Here is a 19,172-nt window from a genome sequence, read left to right on the forward strand (position 1 = left end):
TCAAAGGAAACACAAAAGAGCACAGAATAAAACACCTAGCATATAAAGAATGGGGGAGGAGGAATAAGAAGTGAGAGAAATATAGAATCATCAGACAGTGTTTATAATAGCTCAATAAGCGAGTTAAGTTAGACAGTAAGATACTAAAGAAGCAAATCTTGAACCTTTGGTAACCACAAATCTAAAGCGTGCAATAGCAATAAGTACATATCTTTCAATAAAAATATACCATTAGTCTGATGAGAGAAAAGAGTTCCCTGTGGGAACACTCACTCCACGAAACAATTACTGCTAGACCTCTACACCACATTTTGGACTGAGGTAAGTGTTATAACTTAGTATCTAGACTCTTGAAGGGAAAAAGAAGTCTTATCATGAGAAGGATATGAAATATTATGATTAAGATTATATTATCAGGAAAACCTAGAAGAAATTCCTAGAAAAATAGAACCTTACAAGACTGACCAAAGGAAGAAACAGAAAATCTAAACAGACCAATTGCCAGCAACAAAATTGAAGCAGTAATCAAAAAACTACCCAAGAGCAAAACCCCCGGGCCAGATGGACATACCACATATTTTTATCAGACATACAGAGAAGACATAATACCCTTTCTCCTTAAAGTTTTCCAAAAAACAGAAGAGGAGGGAATACTTCCAGACTCGTTCTATTAAGCCAGCATCACCCTAATACCAAAACCAGGCAAAGACCCAACCAAAAAAGAAAACTACAGACCAATACTCCTGATGAACACAGATGCAAAAATACTCAACAAAATATTAGCAAACCGAATTCAAAAATACATCAAGAGGATCATACACCATGACAAAAGTGGGATTCATCTCAGGGATGCAAGGATGGTACAACATTTGAAAATCCATCAACATCATCCACAACATCAACAAAAAGGACAGAAACCATATGATCATCTCCACAGATGCTGCAAAAGTATTCAACAAAATTCAACATTCATTCATGATTAAAAACTCTCAACAAAATAGGTATACAGGGAAAATACCTCAACATAATAAAGGCCATATATGATAAACCCATAGCCAACATCAAACTTAACAGCAAGAAGCTGAAAGCTTTTCCTCTGAGATCGGGAACTAGACAGGGATGCCCACTCTCCCCACTGTTATTCATCATAGTACTGGAGGTCCTAGCCATGGCAATCAGACAAAACAAAGAAATACAAGGAATCCAGATTGGTAAAGAAGAAGTCAAACTGTCACTATTTGTATATGACATAATATTTTACATTAAAAACCCTAAAGACTCCACTTCAAAACTACTAGACCTAATAGGGGAATTCAGCAAATTTGCAGGATACAAAATTAATATACAGAAATCTGTGGCTTTCCTATACACTAACAATGAATTAGCAGAAAGAGAAATCAGGAAAACAATTCCATTCACAACTGCATCAAAAAGAATAAAATGCCTAGAAACAAACCTAACCAAGGAAGTGAAAGACCTATACCCTGAAAACTACAAGACACTCTTAAGAGAAATTAAAGAGGACACTAACAAATGGAAATGCATCCCATGCACTTGGCTATGAAGAATTAATATTGTCAAAATGGCCATCCTGCCTAAAGCAATCTACAGATTCAATGCAATCCCTATCAACATACCAACAGCATTCTTCAACAAACTGGAACAAATAGTTCTAAAATTCATATGGAACCACCAAAGACCCCAAATAGCCAAAGCAATCCTGAGAAGGAAGAATAAAGTAGGGGGGGGGGATCTCGCTCCCCAACTTCAAGCTCTACTACAAAGCCACAGTAATCAAGATAATTTGGTACTGGCACAAGAACAGAACCACAGACCAGTGGAACAGACTCCAGACATTAACACAAACATATGTGGTCAATTAATACACGATAAAGGAGCCATGGACATATAACGGGGAAATGACAGCCTCTTCAACAACTGGTGTTGGCGAAACTGGAGAGCTACATGTAAGAGAATGAAACTGGATTAATGTATAACCCCATACACAAAAGTAAGTTCAAAATGGATCAAAGACCTGAATGTAAGTAATGAAACCATGGAACTCTTAGAAAAAAACATAGGCAAAAATCTCCTGGACATAAACATGAGCGACTTCTTCATGAACATATCTCCCCGGGCAAGAGAAATAAAAGAAAAAATGAACAAATGGGACTATATCAAGCTGAAAAGCTTCTGTACAGCAAAGGACACCACCAATAGAACAAAAAGGCATCCTACAGTATGGTAGAATATATTCATAAATGACAGATCTGATAAAGGGTTGACATCCAAAATACACAAAGAGCTCACGCACCTCTACAAACAAAAAGCCAAGAATCCAATTAAAAAATGGGCAGAGGAGCTGAAGAGACACTTCTCCAAAGAAGAAATTCAGATGGCCAACAGGCACATGAAAAGCTGCTCCACATTGCTAATCATCAGGGAAATGCAAATTAAAACCACACTGAGGTATCACCTCACACCAGTAAGGATCACCACCATCCAAAAGACAAACAACAACAAATGTTGGCGAGGTTGTGGAGAAACGGGAACCCTCCTACACTGCTGGTGGGAATGCACATTGGTTCAACCATTGTGGAAAGCAGTATGGAGGTTCCTCAAAAGCTCAAAATAGAAATACCATTTGACCCAGGAATTTACCCTAAGAATGCAGCAGCCCAGTTTGAAAAAGACAGATGCACCCCTATGTTTATCACAGCACTATTTACAATAGCCAAGATAAGGAAGCAACCTAAGTGTCCATCAGTAGATGAATGGATAAAGAAGATGTGGTACATATACACAATGGAATACTATTCAGCCATAAGAAGAAAACAAATCCTACCATTTGCAACAACATGGATGGAGCTAGAGGGTATTATGCTCAGTGAAATAAGTCAGGCAGAGAAAGACAAGTACCAAATGCTTTCACTCATATGTGGAGTATAAGAACAAAGAAAAAACTGAAAAGAACAAAACAGCAGCAGAAACACAGAACCCAAGAATGGACTAACAGTTACCAAAGGGAAAGGGACTGGGGAGGATTGGTGGGAAGGGAGGGATAAGGGGAGGGGGGAGAGGGGAATTAAGGGGGCTTTACAATTAGCATTTATAATGTGGGGGGTGGGGGAATGGGGAGGGCTGTGCAACACAGAGAAGACAAGTGGTGATTCTACAGCATCTTACTACACTGATGGACAGTGACTATAATGGGGTTTGTTGGGGGGACTTGGTGAGGGGGGAGTCTAGTAAACATAATATTCCTCATGTAATTGTAGATTCATGATACCATAATTTAAAAAAATAAAAAATAAAAAAGATTAAATTATCAAAAAGGCCTCTCTTTAAAGTTCTAAATGAAGTCGTCAGCCTAGATTGTAATTTTACACTTTTTACCATGTGTTTGCAATCACTACTATGTTTGGAAAAAAGGCATTCAGATGCTCTTTAACATTAAAAAAAATTTTCTGAGAACTTATCAAATACTAAATATACTTTCTATACACAGGCATAGATAATGTCAGTTTGCTCTCACAAATGTCTAGCTCATTGTTCATATGTAACACTAGTAACCCAAAAGGATTCTACTGCCAAAAGGATAAACATATTCAACTGCTTCATTCTAGCCACCAATCTAGGAATATTTAATCACAAGTTCAAAATCCAGTTAGTTGAGACTAAGCAAAAAGCATATAAATTTAAAAAGAATAAGTTGCAAAAATAACAGTATCCTTTGCCAGAAACATACCTGTTTAACTTTAGCTTCAAACTCTGAATCATTTTTATCAAAGATCACTTGAGCAAGCCGCATCTGCTCAGCTGTTGCCTGGAAAACACACATTTATTAACACAATTATTAAAGACTTAAGCACCAAAAATTTAAGTGAGATGCCAAACTCTGGTGCAAAAAGATAAAAGCTCTTAAGCACTACAGCATTATGGTAATTATCTTAAAAAAATAAAAGGACTCTAAATTTAGACCTCTCAAAAGTATATAACCTATTCCCGTAAGGTAAAGAAACATCAAATTAAATAATGTAAAGGTCCCATTCCTTTGCCAAAAGGCCTAAAGTTTTTCTGTTCATCGTCATTGACTCACTTGAATTGTCCTCCCCTTGGGGAGATGGAGTAACCAACACAAGAGGAAGTAGAAGAACAGGAAGCAGTGGAAACAACTGCCCAAACAAACTTAGAAGCAGTCTTGCTGTCAAAAAAGCAAAAATATTCTACTGTCAACTCTAAGAAGATACCACAGTCAGTTCTGAAGAGAAAAGGCTGTTAAGTATGGTAAAGACAAGACAAATTTACTTCCTTTTTAACAGCAATTAAAAAATGGTTTTAACAAAATTTTTAAGGTAAAAGAAACTTTCAGAGAAGGGACTAGTGGTTACCAAAGGGGAAGGGCTGGGGAGAATGGGTGCATAGGGAGCAGGGGATTAAGGGGCACTCTGAATTCGCAATCACAACACAAATAGGTCACTGGGATGGTAGCACAGCAGGCAGAATACAATTAATGACTCTAACACCTTACTACATTGATACACAGTGACTGCAATAAAGGGGGCGAGGTCTTGGTAATAGGGGTGAAGGTTGAACCCAGTTTTGTGAATGTGAAACTATCATAAGATTGTATATCAATGATAGTTTAATTAAAAAAGACAAAATAAACTTTCAAACACTAAAATTAGTCACCTCTGCAGAAAATCCTTTTCCAGTGGCTTTTTACACTCAAAATCTTTAAAACAAACAAAATTAGTGCATTTCTGAGGTGTTCTTTTGTAGTATTTTTGCCATTAAAAAATTAGAAAGGTGATATATTTTTATAAGTAACTCATTTTAGCAGTGAATTAATAGCAGTATACCAATTTGGATTCTTAGTTTTCAGTGGTATCATGATTGCAACAATAGTAAAACAAGGTGAGGAATATACAGGAACTATCTATCCCTGGAACGGTCTTTCTGGTAAACCTAAAGTTACTCTAAAACAGTTTTATTTTTTTAAAAAGTTACCTTTGCATTATAATTAGCATACACAACATAGACAGGTCACAGGGAAGGCAGTATAGCATGAAGAAGAGAAGTAATAATGATTCTATAGCATCTTACTACACTGATAGACAGTGATTGCAATGGGGGATGGGGGGGACTTGCTAATATGGGTCAATGTTGAAACCACAATGTTGACCATGTGAAACCGTCTTAAGATTGTATACCAGCAATACATTAATTTTTAAAAAAAGTTACCCTTGTTAAATAATATCTACATACTAACTCCTAACAAGTATTTAAAAAGTGAAAGCATTTAAAATTACTAAATGATCTTAAGAGTCAAAAAAAAAAAAATCACAGAGAGCTAATAATGAACAACTTCTTTTCTCTACCTCTAATACACATTCACTTCAAATAATCTCAACTAAAGGGTGTGGGGGGAACTCACCACAGGGCACTTTTCCCAAGGGCTTTCAAGTCCATGTGGGTGGCTGATTATACAAGCTCCAGTTAGCTTTGTCCTATTCCCTCCAATCTAATGGCCAATACCTTCATCCCAACCTATGCCTGCTATGACCTCAGTTTAACTGCTGCAATGCTAGCAAACTACACCCACAAAGATGTCTGTACAGAAACTCAGTATCTACACATACTGCCAACTGTACCTCAATCCTGTCCAGTAAATATATTAAGGGCCTTACTATACCTACCTGCACATCAGTCATTTCCCTGACCCATAACCAAGTGAGAAGTCCCAGTACTGCAGCCAAGAGGAGCAAAGGCACGAGATAACTGGATAAGGTAAAAGGGAAAACCAAAGGGAAAATGAGCTCTGGGAAGATGGCACTTCCACATTATACAATTGAGTTTTGGATAGTGGAAAACTTGTGTTTGAAAGTAAACCACCAGTGTCCCTAGTACTAAAAGCTGACATGATTAATTTTTGCCCGTCTTCCCCAATACCTTCCATTCTCTGAGCCTCAAACTTAAAAACTGTACCTTACTCATATTCATTCAGCCTTGCTCTGATCCAAGCAATTCCCACCATTACATTTCCTTAAATTACAAAATTTTCACACAGACAAGAAAATTAGTGACCCATTTAGGGTCACAACCATAACTTACATGTTTCTCTGATATCAAGAACAGAACACTAAATATACTACCTTGTAGGGACACATACACACAAAAAAATTTATTGTGAATATCTGTAATAAAATTTATTGGCTACAACAATTCACTGGATAGGTCCTGCATTTTACTTACTCTACAAATCTTTATTATCTTAATGCTACACAGAGCCATTCTTATACCTGAATTTGTATACACATCCATGTTAGCTTTCTTAAAATAAATACAAAGATGTGAAACTACTGGGTCAAAGAAATATCTAGAAAAATGTTAAAAGGAGTTTTATACCATCTGCTCAAAACTGCTCTGCACAAAGTTCACAAAGATTTATGTTCCACCAGAAGTGTAAAAAGACCTGCTTCCTCAAAATCTGACTTTAAAAAATACCACTTTCATCAATGAAAGAATCTCTCTCTTAGGTTTGATTTTTATTTCTTAGATCACTAGTAAGGATAATCTTTTAAAAATATACTTAGTAATATGGCAATGATAAAAAGACTAAGAGAAAATAGTATGGAATTGGAACATCTTCATTTTGCAACCAACACAGTAAAGATTAGTTAAGATGAGAATCGTCAATGAATCCTAATTCTAAGGGGAAAGGTTGATAAAGAACAGGCTATTATTTGCACATGGTCTTAACCATGTCTCCACAAAGTTTGTTATTCACCTGCTAGAAGAAACACAGCAACAGTAACAAGAGGAAATGGGCAAAACCTGGACTCAGTGATCAAAATCAACAGCTTCAATAAGGGAGAGACAGATATCATGTAACTCCACATGTGCTACTCTGAGAAATAACTACCCTCACTTACCGAGCATTCCAATCAGAGATCTATAACATGAATCTAATCATGAGGAAACAAACTCAAATTGAAAAACATTTTCTACAGTAACTTTTTCGCCCCAAATTGACAATAGTTTGGAAGACAAAGGCAAAAGAAAAATTCTATGTTAATGGAGAATAAAGAGACATGTCAAACAAATGGAGTATGTGATGATTCTGTACTGGAAGGGAAACTACGCAATGAAAGACACCACCAGTGTTGACACTATTGGGGTAAATTCCACATTCATAAAATTGTGAATATGAACTCTAGAAACATTGTAGCAATGCTAAAATTTGATGGAGGAACTGTGTATAAAGAAACACTCCTGTTCATAGGATATAAACATTTAAATATTAAAAGGTAAAAGGCTAAATGTATTTAATAAACTCTCAAATGACTCAGAATAAATAATGTATGTGTGTATATGTAGACATAAAAAACAAAGGAAAAGGAGTATGACAGAGCAAAATTTGCACCATGTTAAAAATCTGGTAAAGGGTATATGAGAGTTCTCTAAGCTACTCTTGCAACTTTACAGCAAAACCAAAATGCCATGGACAACAATATACAACACAACTGAATGACAAGGTATCCCTCACAAACCTCGAAACACAAAGAGGTGAAGAAAACTACAAACAGATAGAAAGAAGATCTGCATGGTATAAATTTGTGCCATGAGAAGCCGAAAGAGATTAAGTGCTGGGATAACTGACGGGCTTTAGAACAGGAAAACCCCCAGGCAGCTAAGAAGTTTTCACTGGAAAGTAAGGTGAGCCAATTTAAGAATAGCAGCTGGCACTGAAAGGTTTAGACAACTCCAAAAGCAAGGTAAGTGTCAGGATTGCAGACAAATTTAAAGAGGCTCAGGTACTTGCCATCACAAACTCTTGAAACTAACCAGCTAGCATTATCACCAAGAGAAACTACTAGGAACAGAATCAAAATTCAGCCACATACACAGGAAAGAAGCCCACACTGGGAGAAGAGAGCCAAGAAATCTCAGACAGCAAGCCAACATAATGACACAGAAAAGAAACACTCTAAAATTAGAAAAACCATTCCTGGACAATGTTGTCATCTAAGAGTCCAAGAAAACTCACTTCACATCAAAAAGAGCAACAGAAAAATAAAGGTCAAATCCCATACAAAGTTGTTATAAAAGAAAAAAAAGGAGCAACATAATTCCCAATAACCGAAAAAAAGCATGCCCAAAAAAGTGCCTACAGAACAAAGCAAAATTACTATCTTCTGTCTCAAAACTAGTACTGAAAGACACCAAGCATGAAGAAAATTATATAAGACATAAAAAGACTAATGCAAATGTATTCTAATTCAGAAATGACAATGAAGACTAAACACAAGGAACAAAAAAATAAACTAAAAACGTTTTCCTCAAGAGAAATTTAAGGAACAAGGGGAAAATATTTAAAGTAAAAAAATTTTTAAAAGGAAAAAAAAGAAATGGGAAAAAAGGATGCATCAATTATTCAACATAAGCAAAAGACAATTCAACCTGAATCTGTGGGTAATATAAGTCTCTGAAAAATAGGACGGAAGGGGAACAGTACAAATGCTTGAAACTAAAATGCAAGGCAAATAAAAATGATCAACTCATAACAAACCACACTGAGACGTATTCCAGTAAAACATCTGGACTTTAAAATGAAAACATCCACTGGACATGTAGGCAGAAATGACAAAAGACTTAAAAGGTAATGAAATTAAGAGTATTAATAAATTTGTCAAAAGCAGCACTTTGTGCAAAAACAAAACATTTAAGATACTCAAGTAAAGAAAATATGATCCTAGCATTTATAGCCAACAAAACTGACTTTACACTCAATTATAAAGGGCATGAGAATGCAAGGATCATCATCTCTGGAGTCCTTCCTGAAGAATCAACAACAGCACTGGCTTCAGACAACAAAAAGGGCTAAGGACTTTGAAATTAGTATTAATGGTAACTACTAAGCATACACTTACTGTAGAAATAAAACTAAGTGATGTATAGTACTGGAGGTACTAGCCACAGGAATCAGACAACACAGAGAAATAAAAGGCATCCAGATTGGTAAGGAAGAAGTTAGGTCACTGTTTGCAGATGACATGATATTGTACATAAAAAACCCTAAAGAATTCACTCCAAAACTACTAGAACTAATAACTGAATTCACCAAAGTTGCAGAATATAAAATTAATACACAGAAATCTGTTGCATTCCTATATACTAACAGCAAAACGAGCAGAAAGAGAAATCAAAAAAACAATTCCATTCACAATTCCATCAAAAAGAATAAAATACCTAGGAATAAACCTAACCAATGAAGTGACAGACATATACCCTGAAAACTACAAGACACTCATGAGAGGAATTAAAGACACCAATAATGGAAATACATCCCATGCTCATGGATAGGAAGAATTAATATTATCAAAATGGCCATCCTGCCTAAGCAATCTACAGATTCAATGAAATCCCTATCAAAATACCAACAGAATTCTTCAATGAACTAGAACAAATTGTTCTAAAATTCATACAGAACAACAGACCCCGAATAGCCAAAGCAATCCTGAGAAGGAAGAACAAAGTTGGGGGGATTATGTTCACCAACTTCAAGCTCTACTACAAAGCCACAGTAAGCAAGATAGTTTGGTACTGGCACAAGAACAGACCCATAGATCAATGAAACAGACTAGAGAGCCTAGATATAAACCCACACATATATGGCCAATTAATATACGATAAAGGAGCCATGGATATTCAGTGGGGAAATGACAGCCTCTTCAACAACTGCTGTTGTGAAAACTGAACAGATACATGTAAGAGAATGAAACTGGATCACTGTCTAACCCCATATACGAAAGTAAACTCGAAATGGCTCAAAGACCTGAATGTAAGTCATGAAACCATAAATCTTAGAAGACAACATAGGCAAAAATCTCTTAAATATAAACAGGAGCAATTTTTTCCTGAACGCATATCTCCTCAGGCAAGGGAAATGAAAGCAAAAATGAACAAATGGGACTACATCATGCTAAAAAGCTTCTGTACAGCAAAGGACACCATCAGCAAAACAAAAAGGCATCCTACAGTATGAAAGAATATATTTTTAAATGACATATCTGACAAGGGGTTAACATCCAAAATATATAAAGAATGAACATACCTCAACAGCAAAAAAGCTAAAAACCCCATTAAAAAATGGGCAGAGGATCTGAACAGACACTTCTCCAAAGAAGAAATTCAGATGGCCAACAAAGCACATGAAAAGATGCTCCACATTACTAATTATCAAAGAAATGCAAATTAAAACCACAATTAAGTATCACCTCACACCAGTTAGGAAGGATGGCCAACATCCAAAAGACAAGGAACAACAAATGCTGGCAAGGATGAGGAGAAAGGGGAATCATCCTACACTGTTGGTGGGAATGTAAATTAGTTCAACCATTGTGGAAAACAATATGGAGGTTCCCCAAAACACTAAAATAGAAATACCATTTGACCCGGGAATTCCACTCCTAGGAATTTACCCAAAGAAAACAAGATCTCAGATTCAAAAAGACATATACACCCCTGTTTATCGCAGCACTATTTACAACAGCCAAGATATGGAAGCAACATAAGTGTCCATCAGTAGATGAATGCATAAAGAAGATGTGGTACATATACACAGTGGAGTACCATTCAGCCATAAGAATAAAACAAATCCTATCATTTGCAACAACATGAATGTAGCTAGAGGGTTTTATACTCAGTGAAAGAAGCCACATGGAGAAAGACAAGTACCAAATGATTTCACTCATTTGTGGGGTATAACAAAGCTCAACTGACAGAACAAAACAGCAGGAGACTCACAGACTCCAAGAGACCAGTGGTTACCAAAGGGGAGGGGGTTGGGAGGGAGACAGAAGGGGATTAAGGGGCATTATGATTAGCACACATAATGTAGGGGGGTCACCAGGAAGGCAGTATATAGCATGGAGAAGACAAGTAGTGACTCTAAAATATCTTACTATGCTAATGGACAATGACTGCAATGTGGTGTCTGTAGGGGGCCTTGATAATATGAGTGAATGTAATAGCCACAATGGTGTTCATGTGAAACCTTCATAAGATTGTGTATCAATGAGACCCTTAATCATAAAAAAAGAATAAGAAAGAAAATAAAGAATCTAAAGGTTTGGGAATCCTTCCCAGAGCTCAGTAGGCAGTGTTTTCTTCTAATTAGATTAAAGGAACATCCCCAAACGACCCATGGGAAAACTATTTCTCCAGTCTGGAGACTTTAATTCTCTGGAAATCAGCCCAAAGACTTTACCTGGGTGGAAGATGGAGATAGGACCCCCTTCAAAAGATCACACTTTTCATCTTTACTAATTTAATAAACAGAAAGATCAAGTATTTCTTCGATTATTTGCAGGGCTGCACCTATGACTCAAACCTTGTACTACTTCTTTAATAAAAACCTATGCATGAAACATTTTCTTTCCCTATAAAGGGAAGGCCTAGTCCAGAAAGTCTGAATTTTTGAATAATAAAGTCTTTCTTGATCTTTTGTAAATACTATCAGGGTAAATGTATTTAGGAACAAGCACTGAATGGCAGAGATGTCTCTTGATAGCAGCAAAGTACAAGACTAACCCTATATTGAATAATATAATGCAACAATTAAGTAGAGTCCACACCATGTCCCTTAACATCAACAGAGCACTCAGATGTGAATGATTATAAAGAAGTACCTTAAATTTTTTTTAAAAGTACCTGAAATTGGCTATTATACTCCAATCATCAATCTGAAAATATGATGACTGCATAAGGTTTATTTACTTCCAATACTGCCTCTGAAAAAAAGTTAGCTAATCTAGTCAGTAACGTGTACAGAAAGCTCAATTTTGCACCAAGGATTATGTAAAGCTTTTTACTTGGATTGTATCATTTAAATAATACAAATAAATTGAGAAAGGGACTATTGCATGTTAAGTATTTTATACAAATGCATCTTATTAATTTAAAGCCATTCTAATTCTAAGATTAAAGCACTCTTTCCAGGTAACAACAATTGAAAGAAAAGGCAGCTTTTTGTACTCTCCTGTAATTCAGGTACTTCTGTACTTCAAAATACTACTTCTCCATATATTTTAGATTTTTGTATTATGTTCCAGGGACATGATTAGATCAATAATAAAGAAAAATACACGGCCTAGATGCTGACAGGAGCAGAAAAAAGTTCAGGATTAATACTTAAGAAAGAACATTCAACTATACCTAAATCAATGACATTTCCTCTTTTCTATTACACACTCACTACCTACTTTTTAAAAACAAGGTTCAAAATCCTGATGTTTCCTGCAAAGGAGAACCTTAAAACGTACGTGCTCCCTTACTTTCTGTAATTCTAAACAAGGCAAACGAGGTCCACAAACACTTACCTGCACTACTTGTTTCTGTAGTTGTGCTGCCTGTATGGCCGAAACCTGTGTTTTCTCCCGAGCACCTCGGGAACGTTCACTGCTCACCGAAGTCATCATATACAGTATATACAAAGTAATGTATGTACAAAATAGAAAATCTGCAAGAAAGCAGGCATGGTCAGCAAAACTCCCAAATTACAGTAAGAGGCAAGGATAAAATTCAGAGAAAGGAGGAAACATGAGTTTAAAACATGAAGGTTCTCTAAAACACAAATTCTCAAAGAACAGTCCATTAGGATTTTAAATTTTCCTGGGAGTAATTAAGCCAATTTTACTAATGAAAAGTCTATGGTTTATGATTACAGCAATTCTCAAAATCTCAAATACCACCAATTTTAACCAGCAATTATTTCACCACAGTATGTAATTACTACTACCAATACATGTAGCTTTACTTGCCTCTTTTCATTTGCAGTTGGTATTTGAGCCCAAAGACAACATTCTGCCAAACCAAAATTTTACCTGGCAATAAGCCAAATTAAAATGTGCTGTCCAGGAGAAAACTATACCTAAAGGCAAAAACCACTTATAAGGAATAAATCTTCCAAGGAGAAAAAAGCAACTGTGAATATACCTTTCATTTATTTGACAATTATTTTTTACTGAATAGCTACTATGGGCCAAGCATACAACTAAATATGTCATGAAACCATGTTTATCACAATGAAATACCACTCTACATCCATTACGATGGCTATCATACCAAAAAACTTTAAGTAGAAATTGAGGATGCTGAAACCCTTGTATACTGTTGGTGGAAATGTAAAATAGTGCAGCTGCTATGGAAAAAAGGATGGCAATTCTTAAAAGAACAAAAATATCGAAAATAGAATTACCAGGGATTAAAGATGGCAGCATGAGGTGAAACAGAAAGCTCCTCCAAAAATCACATATAATACGGAAATATAGCAAATACATTCTAATCCTGAAAGAGCAACAGGAAAGAAGGCTGTAGAAGACTGCCTAAGCCTGGGTAAAACAGCAGACGTCAAGGAAAAGGGTAAAGTTCCAAAGCCGTAATCCAGAGGGACCCAAGCTCTTCCCGAACTCCAGCTCACCAGAGGGAGTAAGAGAAACACAGCATGGAGGGGCGGAGGAGGCCTATGACTCCTGAACACCCAGCCCTGGAGATGTGCTGTGAGAGCACAAACCAACATGGTGCTCTGAAGACCAGTGGGGTTGGAAAGCTAAAACAGGTGGAATACTTGGAGAGACTGAGATTCCCCAGCTGCTTCTGGAAAACATTTATCCACAACCGCCACTCTGGGACAAAAGAAAAGCAGGCAGTCTGAGAAACTTCATAACAAGAGGTAAGAGGGCTGCTAAAGCGTCAAAAATTGCACAGAGCTTGATGCTCAGGAGAAAGGACAGATGGACAAAACTGTCCAGGCGCACGCCTGCCCAGCAGGTTGGGAGCTTTCAGGAGCTTCAGGCACTCTATTCCCCTGGCCGGCTACACAGCTATGAGGCCCCTCACGGCAATACACAGCCTGCTGCTCCTTCTACCTGACAGGAACCTGCTGGCAAACCATCTTCCTCCACCACTTCACCAGGCCAGCAGGAGGGTGGCCCTGCCTACAGCAGCTACAAGTACAAAACATAGAGGCTTCTCCCTGCACACTTGGCCCACTGGTCCTGACAATGGAGACAGGCACTGCAGCCGGCAAGCAGGGAACCACTCTTTCTTCCCAACAGGCACCAGTGCCACTCGCCTGCAAACCCCACCATCGCTTCAGGGACTGAGAAACTCCAGAGAGTAGAGCTTCTGGGCACTAGAGGGCACCACCTACAAATATGAAATATCAAAGGAATTGGTTCAAACCAAAATTCCACAAAGACCAGAAAGATGGACAAATGAAACTAAACTCATCAATCTTCCTGAAAGAGATTACAAAATAAAAATCATAAACATGCTCCTGGAAGTAAAGAAAAATATTCAAGAACTCAGGGAGGAATTCAGGAATGAGATACAGACACTGAAGAATACAGTATCTGAAAAGAACACACAATGGAGTGATTTAAAAGCAGAATATGGGAAAAAAATTCCATTCACAAGTGAAACCATAAAATACCTAGGAGTAAACAAAAACAAGGAAGTGAAAGACCTATACACTGAAAACTACAAAACACCCATGAGATAAATTGAAGAGGATACCAATAAATGGAAACACATCCCATGCTCGTGGATAGGAAGAATTATTATTGTCAAAATGGAGATCCTGTCTAAAACAATCTACAGATTCAATGCAGTCCCTATCAAAATACCAAGAGCATTCTTCAATGAACTATAGCAAATCATTCTAAAATTCACGTGGAACCACAACAGACCCTGAATACTCAAAGCAATCCTGACAAGGAAGAATAAAGCAGGGGGATTACACTCCCCAACATCAAGCTCTACTACAAAGCCACAGAAATCAAGACAATTTGGTACTAGGACAAGCAGACCCATAGACCAATGGAACAGACTAGAGAGCCCTGAAATAAACCCAAGCATATATGGTCAATTAATATATGATAAAGGACAATGGATATACAATGGGGAAATGACAGCCTCTTCAACAACTGGTGTTGGTAAAACTGGACAGCTACATGCAAGAGAATGAAACTGCATTAATGTCTAACCCCATACACTAAAGTAAACTCAAAATGGATCAAAGATCTAAAAGTAAGTCATAAAACCACAAAATTGTTAAAAGAAAACACAGCAAAAATCTCTTGAATATAAACAGGAGCAACTTTTTCCTGATAGCATCTCCTCGGGCAACGGAAACAAAATAAAAAATAAACAAATGGGAGTACATCATGCTAAAAAACTTTTGTACAGCAAAAGACAACATCAGCAAAACAAAAAAGCATTCTACAGTATGGGAGAATATATTTGTGAATGAAATATCTAATAAGGGGTTAATACCCAAAATATATAAAGAGCTCACATACCTCAACACCCAAAAATCAAAAAACAAGATTAAAAAATGGGCAGAGGATCTGAAGAGATACTTCTAGAAAGAAGAAATTCAGATGGCCAACAGGGATATGAAAAGATGCTCCACACCGCTAATTATCAAAGAAATGTAAATTAAAACCACACTGAGATATCACCTCACACCAGTTAAGATGGCCAACATAGAAAAGACGAAGAACAATAAATGCTGGCAAGGATGTGGAGAAAGGGGAATCCTCCTACACTGCTGGTGGGAATGTAGGCTAGTTCAACCATTGTGGAAAGCAGTGTATGGAGGTTCCTCAAAAAACTAAAAACAGAAATACCATTTGACCCGGGAATTCCACTCCTAGGAATTTACCCTAAGAATACAGCAGCCCAGTTTCAAAAAGAATATGCACCCCTATGTTTATCACAGCACTTTTTACAACAGCCAAGATATGGAAGCAACCTAAGTGTCCATCAGTAGATGAATGGATAAAGAAGATGTGGTACATATACACAATGGAATACTATTCAGCCATAAGAAAGAAAGAAATCCTACCATTTGCAACAACATGGATGGAGCTGGAGGACACTATTCTCACTGAAATAAGCCAGGTGGAGACAGACAAGTGCCAAATGATTTCCCTCATTTGTCGAGTATAACAACGAAGGAAAATGGAAGGAACAAAACAGCAGCAGACTCAGACTCCAAGAAGGAACTAGTGGTTACCAAAGGGGAGGGATGTGGGAAGGCAGGTGGGGAGGGAGGGAGAAGGGGATTGAGTGGTATTATGATTGGTACACATGGTGTGTGGGGGATCATGGGCAAAACAGTGCAGCACAGAGAAAGCAATAGTGAATCTGTGGCATCTTACTAGACTAATGGACAGTGACTGCATTGCGGTATGGGTGGGGACTTGACAATATGGGTAAATGTAGTAACCACATTGTTTTCCATGTGAAACCTTCATTAAGTGTTTATCAATAATACCTTAATTTAAAAAATCTATGCACTCAACAAAGGAGTACCTACATATGTGAAACAAATACCAACAGAATTAAAGGGGGAAACAGAATGCAATACATTCATTTTAGGAGACTTCAACACACCAATCACTCCAAATAACAGATCATCCAGACAGAAAATAAGTAAGGAGACAGAGGCACTGAACAACACATTAGAAAAGGTGGAACTAACAGATATCTACAGAACGCTCCAACAAAAAGCAGCAGGATACAAATTCTTCTCAACTGCACATGGGACATAGTCCAGAACAGACAACATACGAGGCCACAAAAAAAGCCTCAGTAAATTCAAAAACACTGAAATTGCACCAATCAGCTTTTGAAACCACAAACGCGTGCAATTAGAAATAAATTTCGCAAAGGAAACAAAAAAGCCCACAAACACATGGAGGCTTAACAACATGCTCCTAAATAGTCAATGTACAGATGACCAAATAAAAACAGAGATCAAGCAATATATGGAGAGAAATGACAAAAATAATTCAACACTGCAAAAAATCTGCGGGATGCAGTGAAGGCAGTGCTAAGAGGGAAGTTCACGGCAATACAGGCCTACCTCAGAAAAGAAGAACAATCCTATATGAACAGTCTAAACACAGAATTAATGAAACTAGAAAAAGAAGAAATGAGGCCCAATGTCAGTAGAAGGAAGGACATAATAAAGATCACAGCCGAAATAAATAAAATAAGGAAGAAAAAAACAGTAGAATCAATGAAAGCAGAAGTGGCTCCTTCAAGAAAATAAACAAAATAGACAGACTCACTAGCCAGACTTACCAAAAAAGAAATTCTACGTACACAAACAGAATCAGAAATGAGAGCAGAAAAATCACTATGGACACCACCAAAATACAAAGAATTAATTATTAGAGAATACTATGAAAAATTGTTGCTAACAAAATGGATAATGTCGAAGAAATGGCAACTTTCTGGAAAAATCCATTCCAAGACTGACCAAGGAAGAAGCAGAAAATCTAAACAGACCAATTACAAGCAATGAAATTGAAGTGGTAATCAAAAAACTACAGAAGAGCAAAACCCCTGGGCCAGAAGGATTTACCTCAGAATTTTATCAGACATACAGAGAAGACATAATACCCATTCTCCTTAAAGTTTTCCAAAAAAGAGAAGAGGAGGGAATACTCCAAACTCATTCTACAAAGCCAACATCATCCTAACACTAAAACCAGGCAAAGATGCTGCCAAAAAAGAAAATTACAGACCAATATCCCTGACGAACATAGATGCAAAAACACTCAACAAAATATCAGCAAACCAAATTCAAAATTACATCAAAAGGATCATACACCATGACCAAGTGGGATTCATCCCAGGGATGCAAGGATGGTACAACATTTGAAAATTCATCAACATCATCCACCACATCAACAAAAAGAAGGACAAAAACCACATGATCATCTCCGTAGATGCTGAAAAAGCATTCGACAAAATTCAACATCCATTCATGATAAAAACTCTCAACAAAATGGGCACAGAGGGCAAGTACCTCAACATAATAAAGGCCATATATGATAAACCCACAGCTAACATCATACTGAACAGCGAGAGGCTGAAAGCTTTTCCTCTGAGATAGGGAACAAGACAGGGATACCCACTCTCCCCACTGTTATTCAACGTAATACTGGAGGTCCTAGCCACGGCAATCAGACAACACAAAGAAATACAAGGAATCCAGATTGGTAAAGAAGAAGTTAAACTGTCACTATTTGCACATGACATGATATTGTACATAAAAAACCCTAAAGACTCCACTCCAAAACTACTAGAACTAATATCGGAACTCAGCAAAGTTGCAGGATACAAAATTAATATACAGAAATCTGTGGCTTTCCTATACACTAACAATGAACTAATAGAGAAATCAGGAAAACAATTCCATTTACAATAGCATCAAAAAGAATAAAATACCTAGGAATAAACCTAACCAAGGAAGTGAAAGACCTATACCCTGAAAACTAGAAGACACTCTTAAAAGAAATTAAAGCGGTCACTAACAAATGGAAACTCATCCCATGCTCCTGGCTAGGAAGAATTAATATCGTCAAAATGGCCATCCTGCCCAAAGCAATATACAGATTTGAAGCAATCCCTATCAAATTACCAACAGCATTCTTCAAAGAACTGGAATAAATAGTTCAGAAATTCATATGGAACCGTCAAAGACCCCGAATAGCCAAAGCAATGCTGAGAAGGAAGAATAAAGTGGGAGGGATCTCGCCCCCCAACTTCAAGTTCTACTACAAAGCCACAGTAATCAAGACAGTTTGGTACTGGCACAAGAACAGACCCACAGACCAGGGGAACAGAATAGAGACTTCCAAACATTAACCCAAACATATATGGCCAATTAATATATGATAAAGGAGCCATGGACATACAACGGGGAAATGACAGTCTCTTCAACAGATGGTGCTGGCAAAACTGGACAGCTACATGTAAGAGAATGAAACTGGATCACTGTCTAACCCCATACACAAAAGTAAACTCCAAATGGATCAAAGACCTGAATGTAAGTCATGAAACCATAAAACTCTTAGAAAAAAACATAGGCAAAAATCTCATGGACATAAACATGAGTGACTTCTTCATGAACATATCTCCCCGGGCAAGGGAAACAAAGGCAAAAATGAACAAGTGGGACTATATCACGCTAAAAAGCTTTTGTACAGCAAAGGACACCATCAATAGAACAAAAAGGTATCCTACAGTATGGAAGAACATATTCATAAATGACAGATCCAATAAAGGATTTACAGCCAAAATACATAAAG

At 37.2% G+C, this 19,172-nt stretch overlaps 1 protein-coding gene across 17 annotated transcripts in view; it reads right to left on the reverse strand.

Moving 5' to 3' along the window:
* UBAP2 (ubiquitin associated protein 2) overlaps positions 1–19,172 on the reverse strand; it is a 168,977-nt gene that overhangs the window by 111,362 nt on the left and 38,443 nt on the right. For 11 of the 17 annotated variants that reach the window (XM_036898035.2, XM_036898033.2, XM_057498771.1 and 8 more), the window contains 2 exons: positions 12,384–12,523; positions 3,749–3,826 (listed from right to left, as the gene is read on the reverse strand). In XM_036898035.2, the coding sequence (XP_036753930.2) occupies positions 3,749–3,826; positions 12,384–12,482 (177 nt within the window). In that variant the 5' untranslated portion in view covers positions 12,483–12,523. Of the gene's footprint in view, positions 1–3,748; positions 3,827–4,099; positions 4,205–5,699; positions 5,782–12,383; positions 12,524–19,172 lie in introns of those variants that run through there. The other 6 variants (XM_057498773.1, XM_036898044.2, XM_036898040.2 and 3 more) reach the window with 5 other exon arrangements.

This window comes from Manis pentadactyla, chromosome 3 (genome assembly GCF_030020395.1).
Source record: "Manis pentadactyla isolate mManPen7 chromosome 3, mManPen7.hap1, whole genome shotgun sequence".
NCBI lineage: Eukaryota > Metazoa > Chordata > Mammalia > Pholidota > Manidae > Manis > Manis pentadactyla.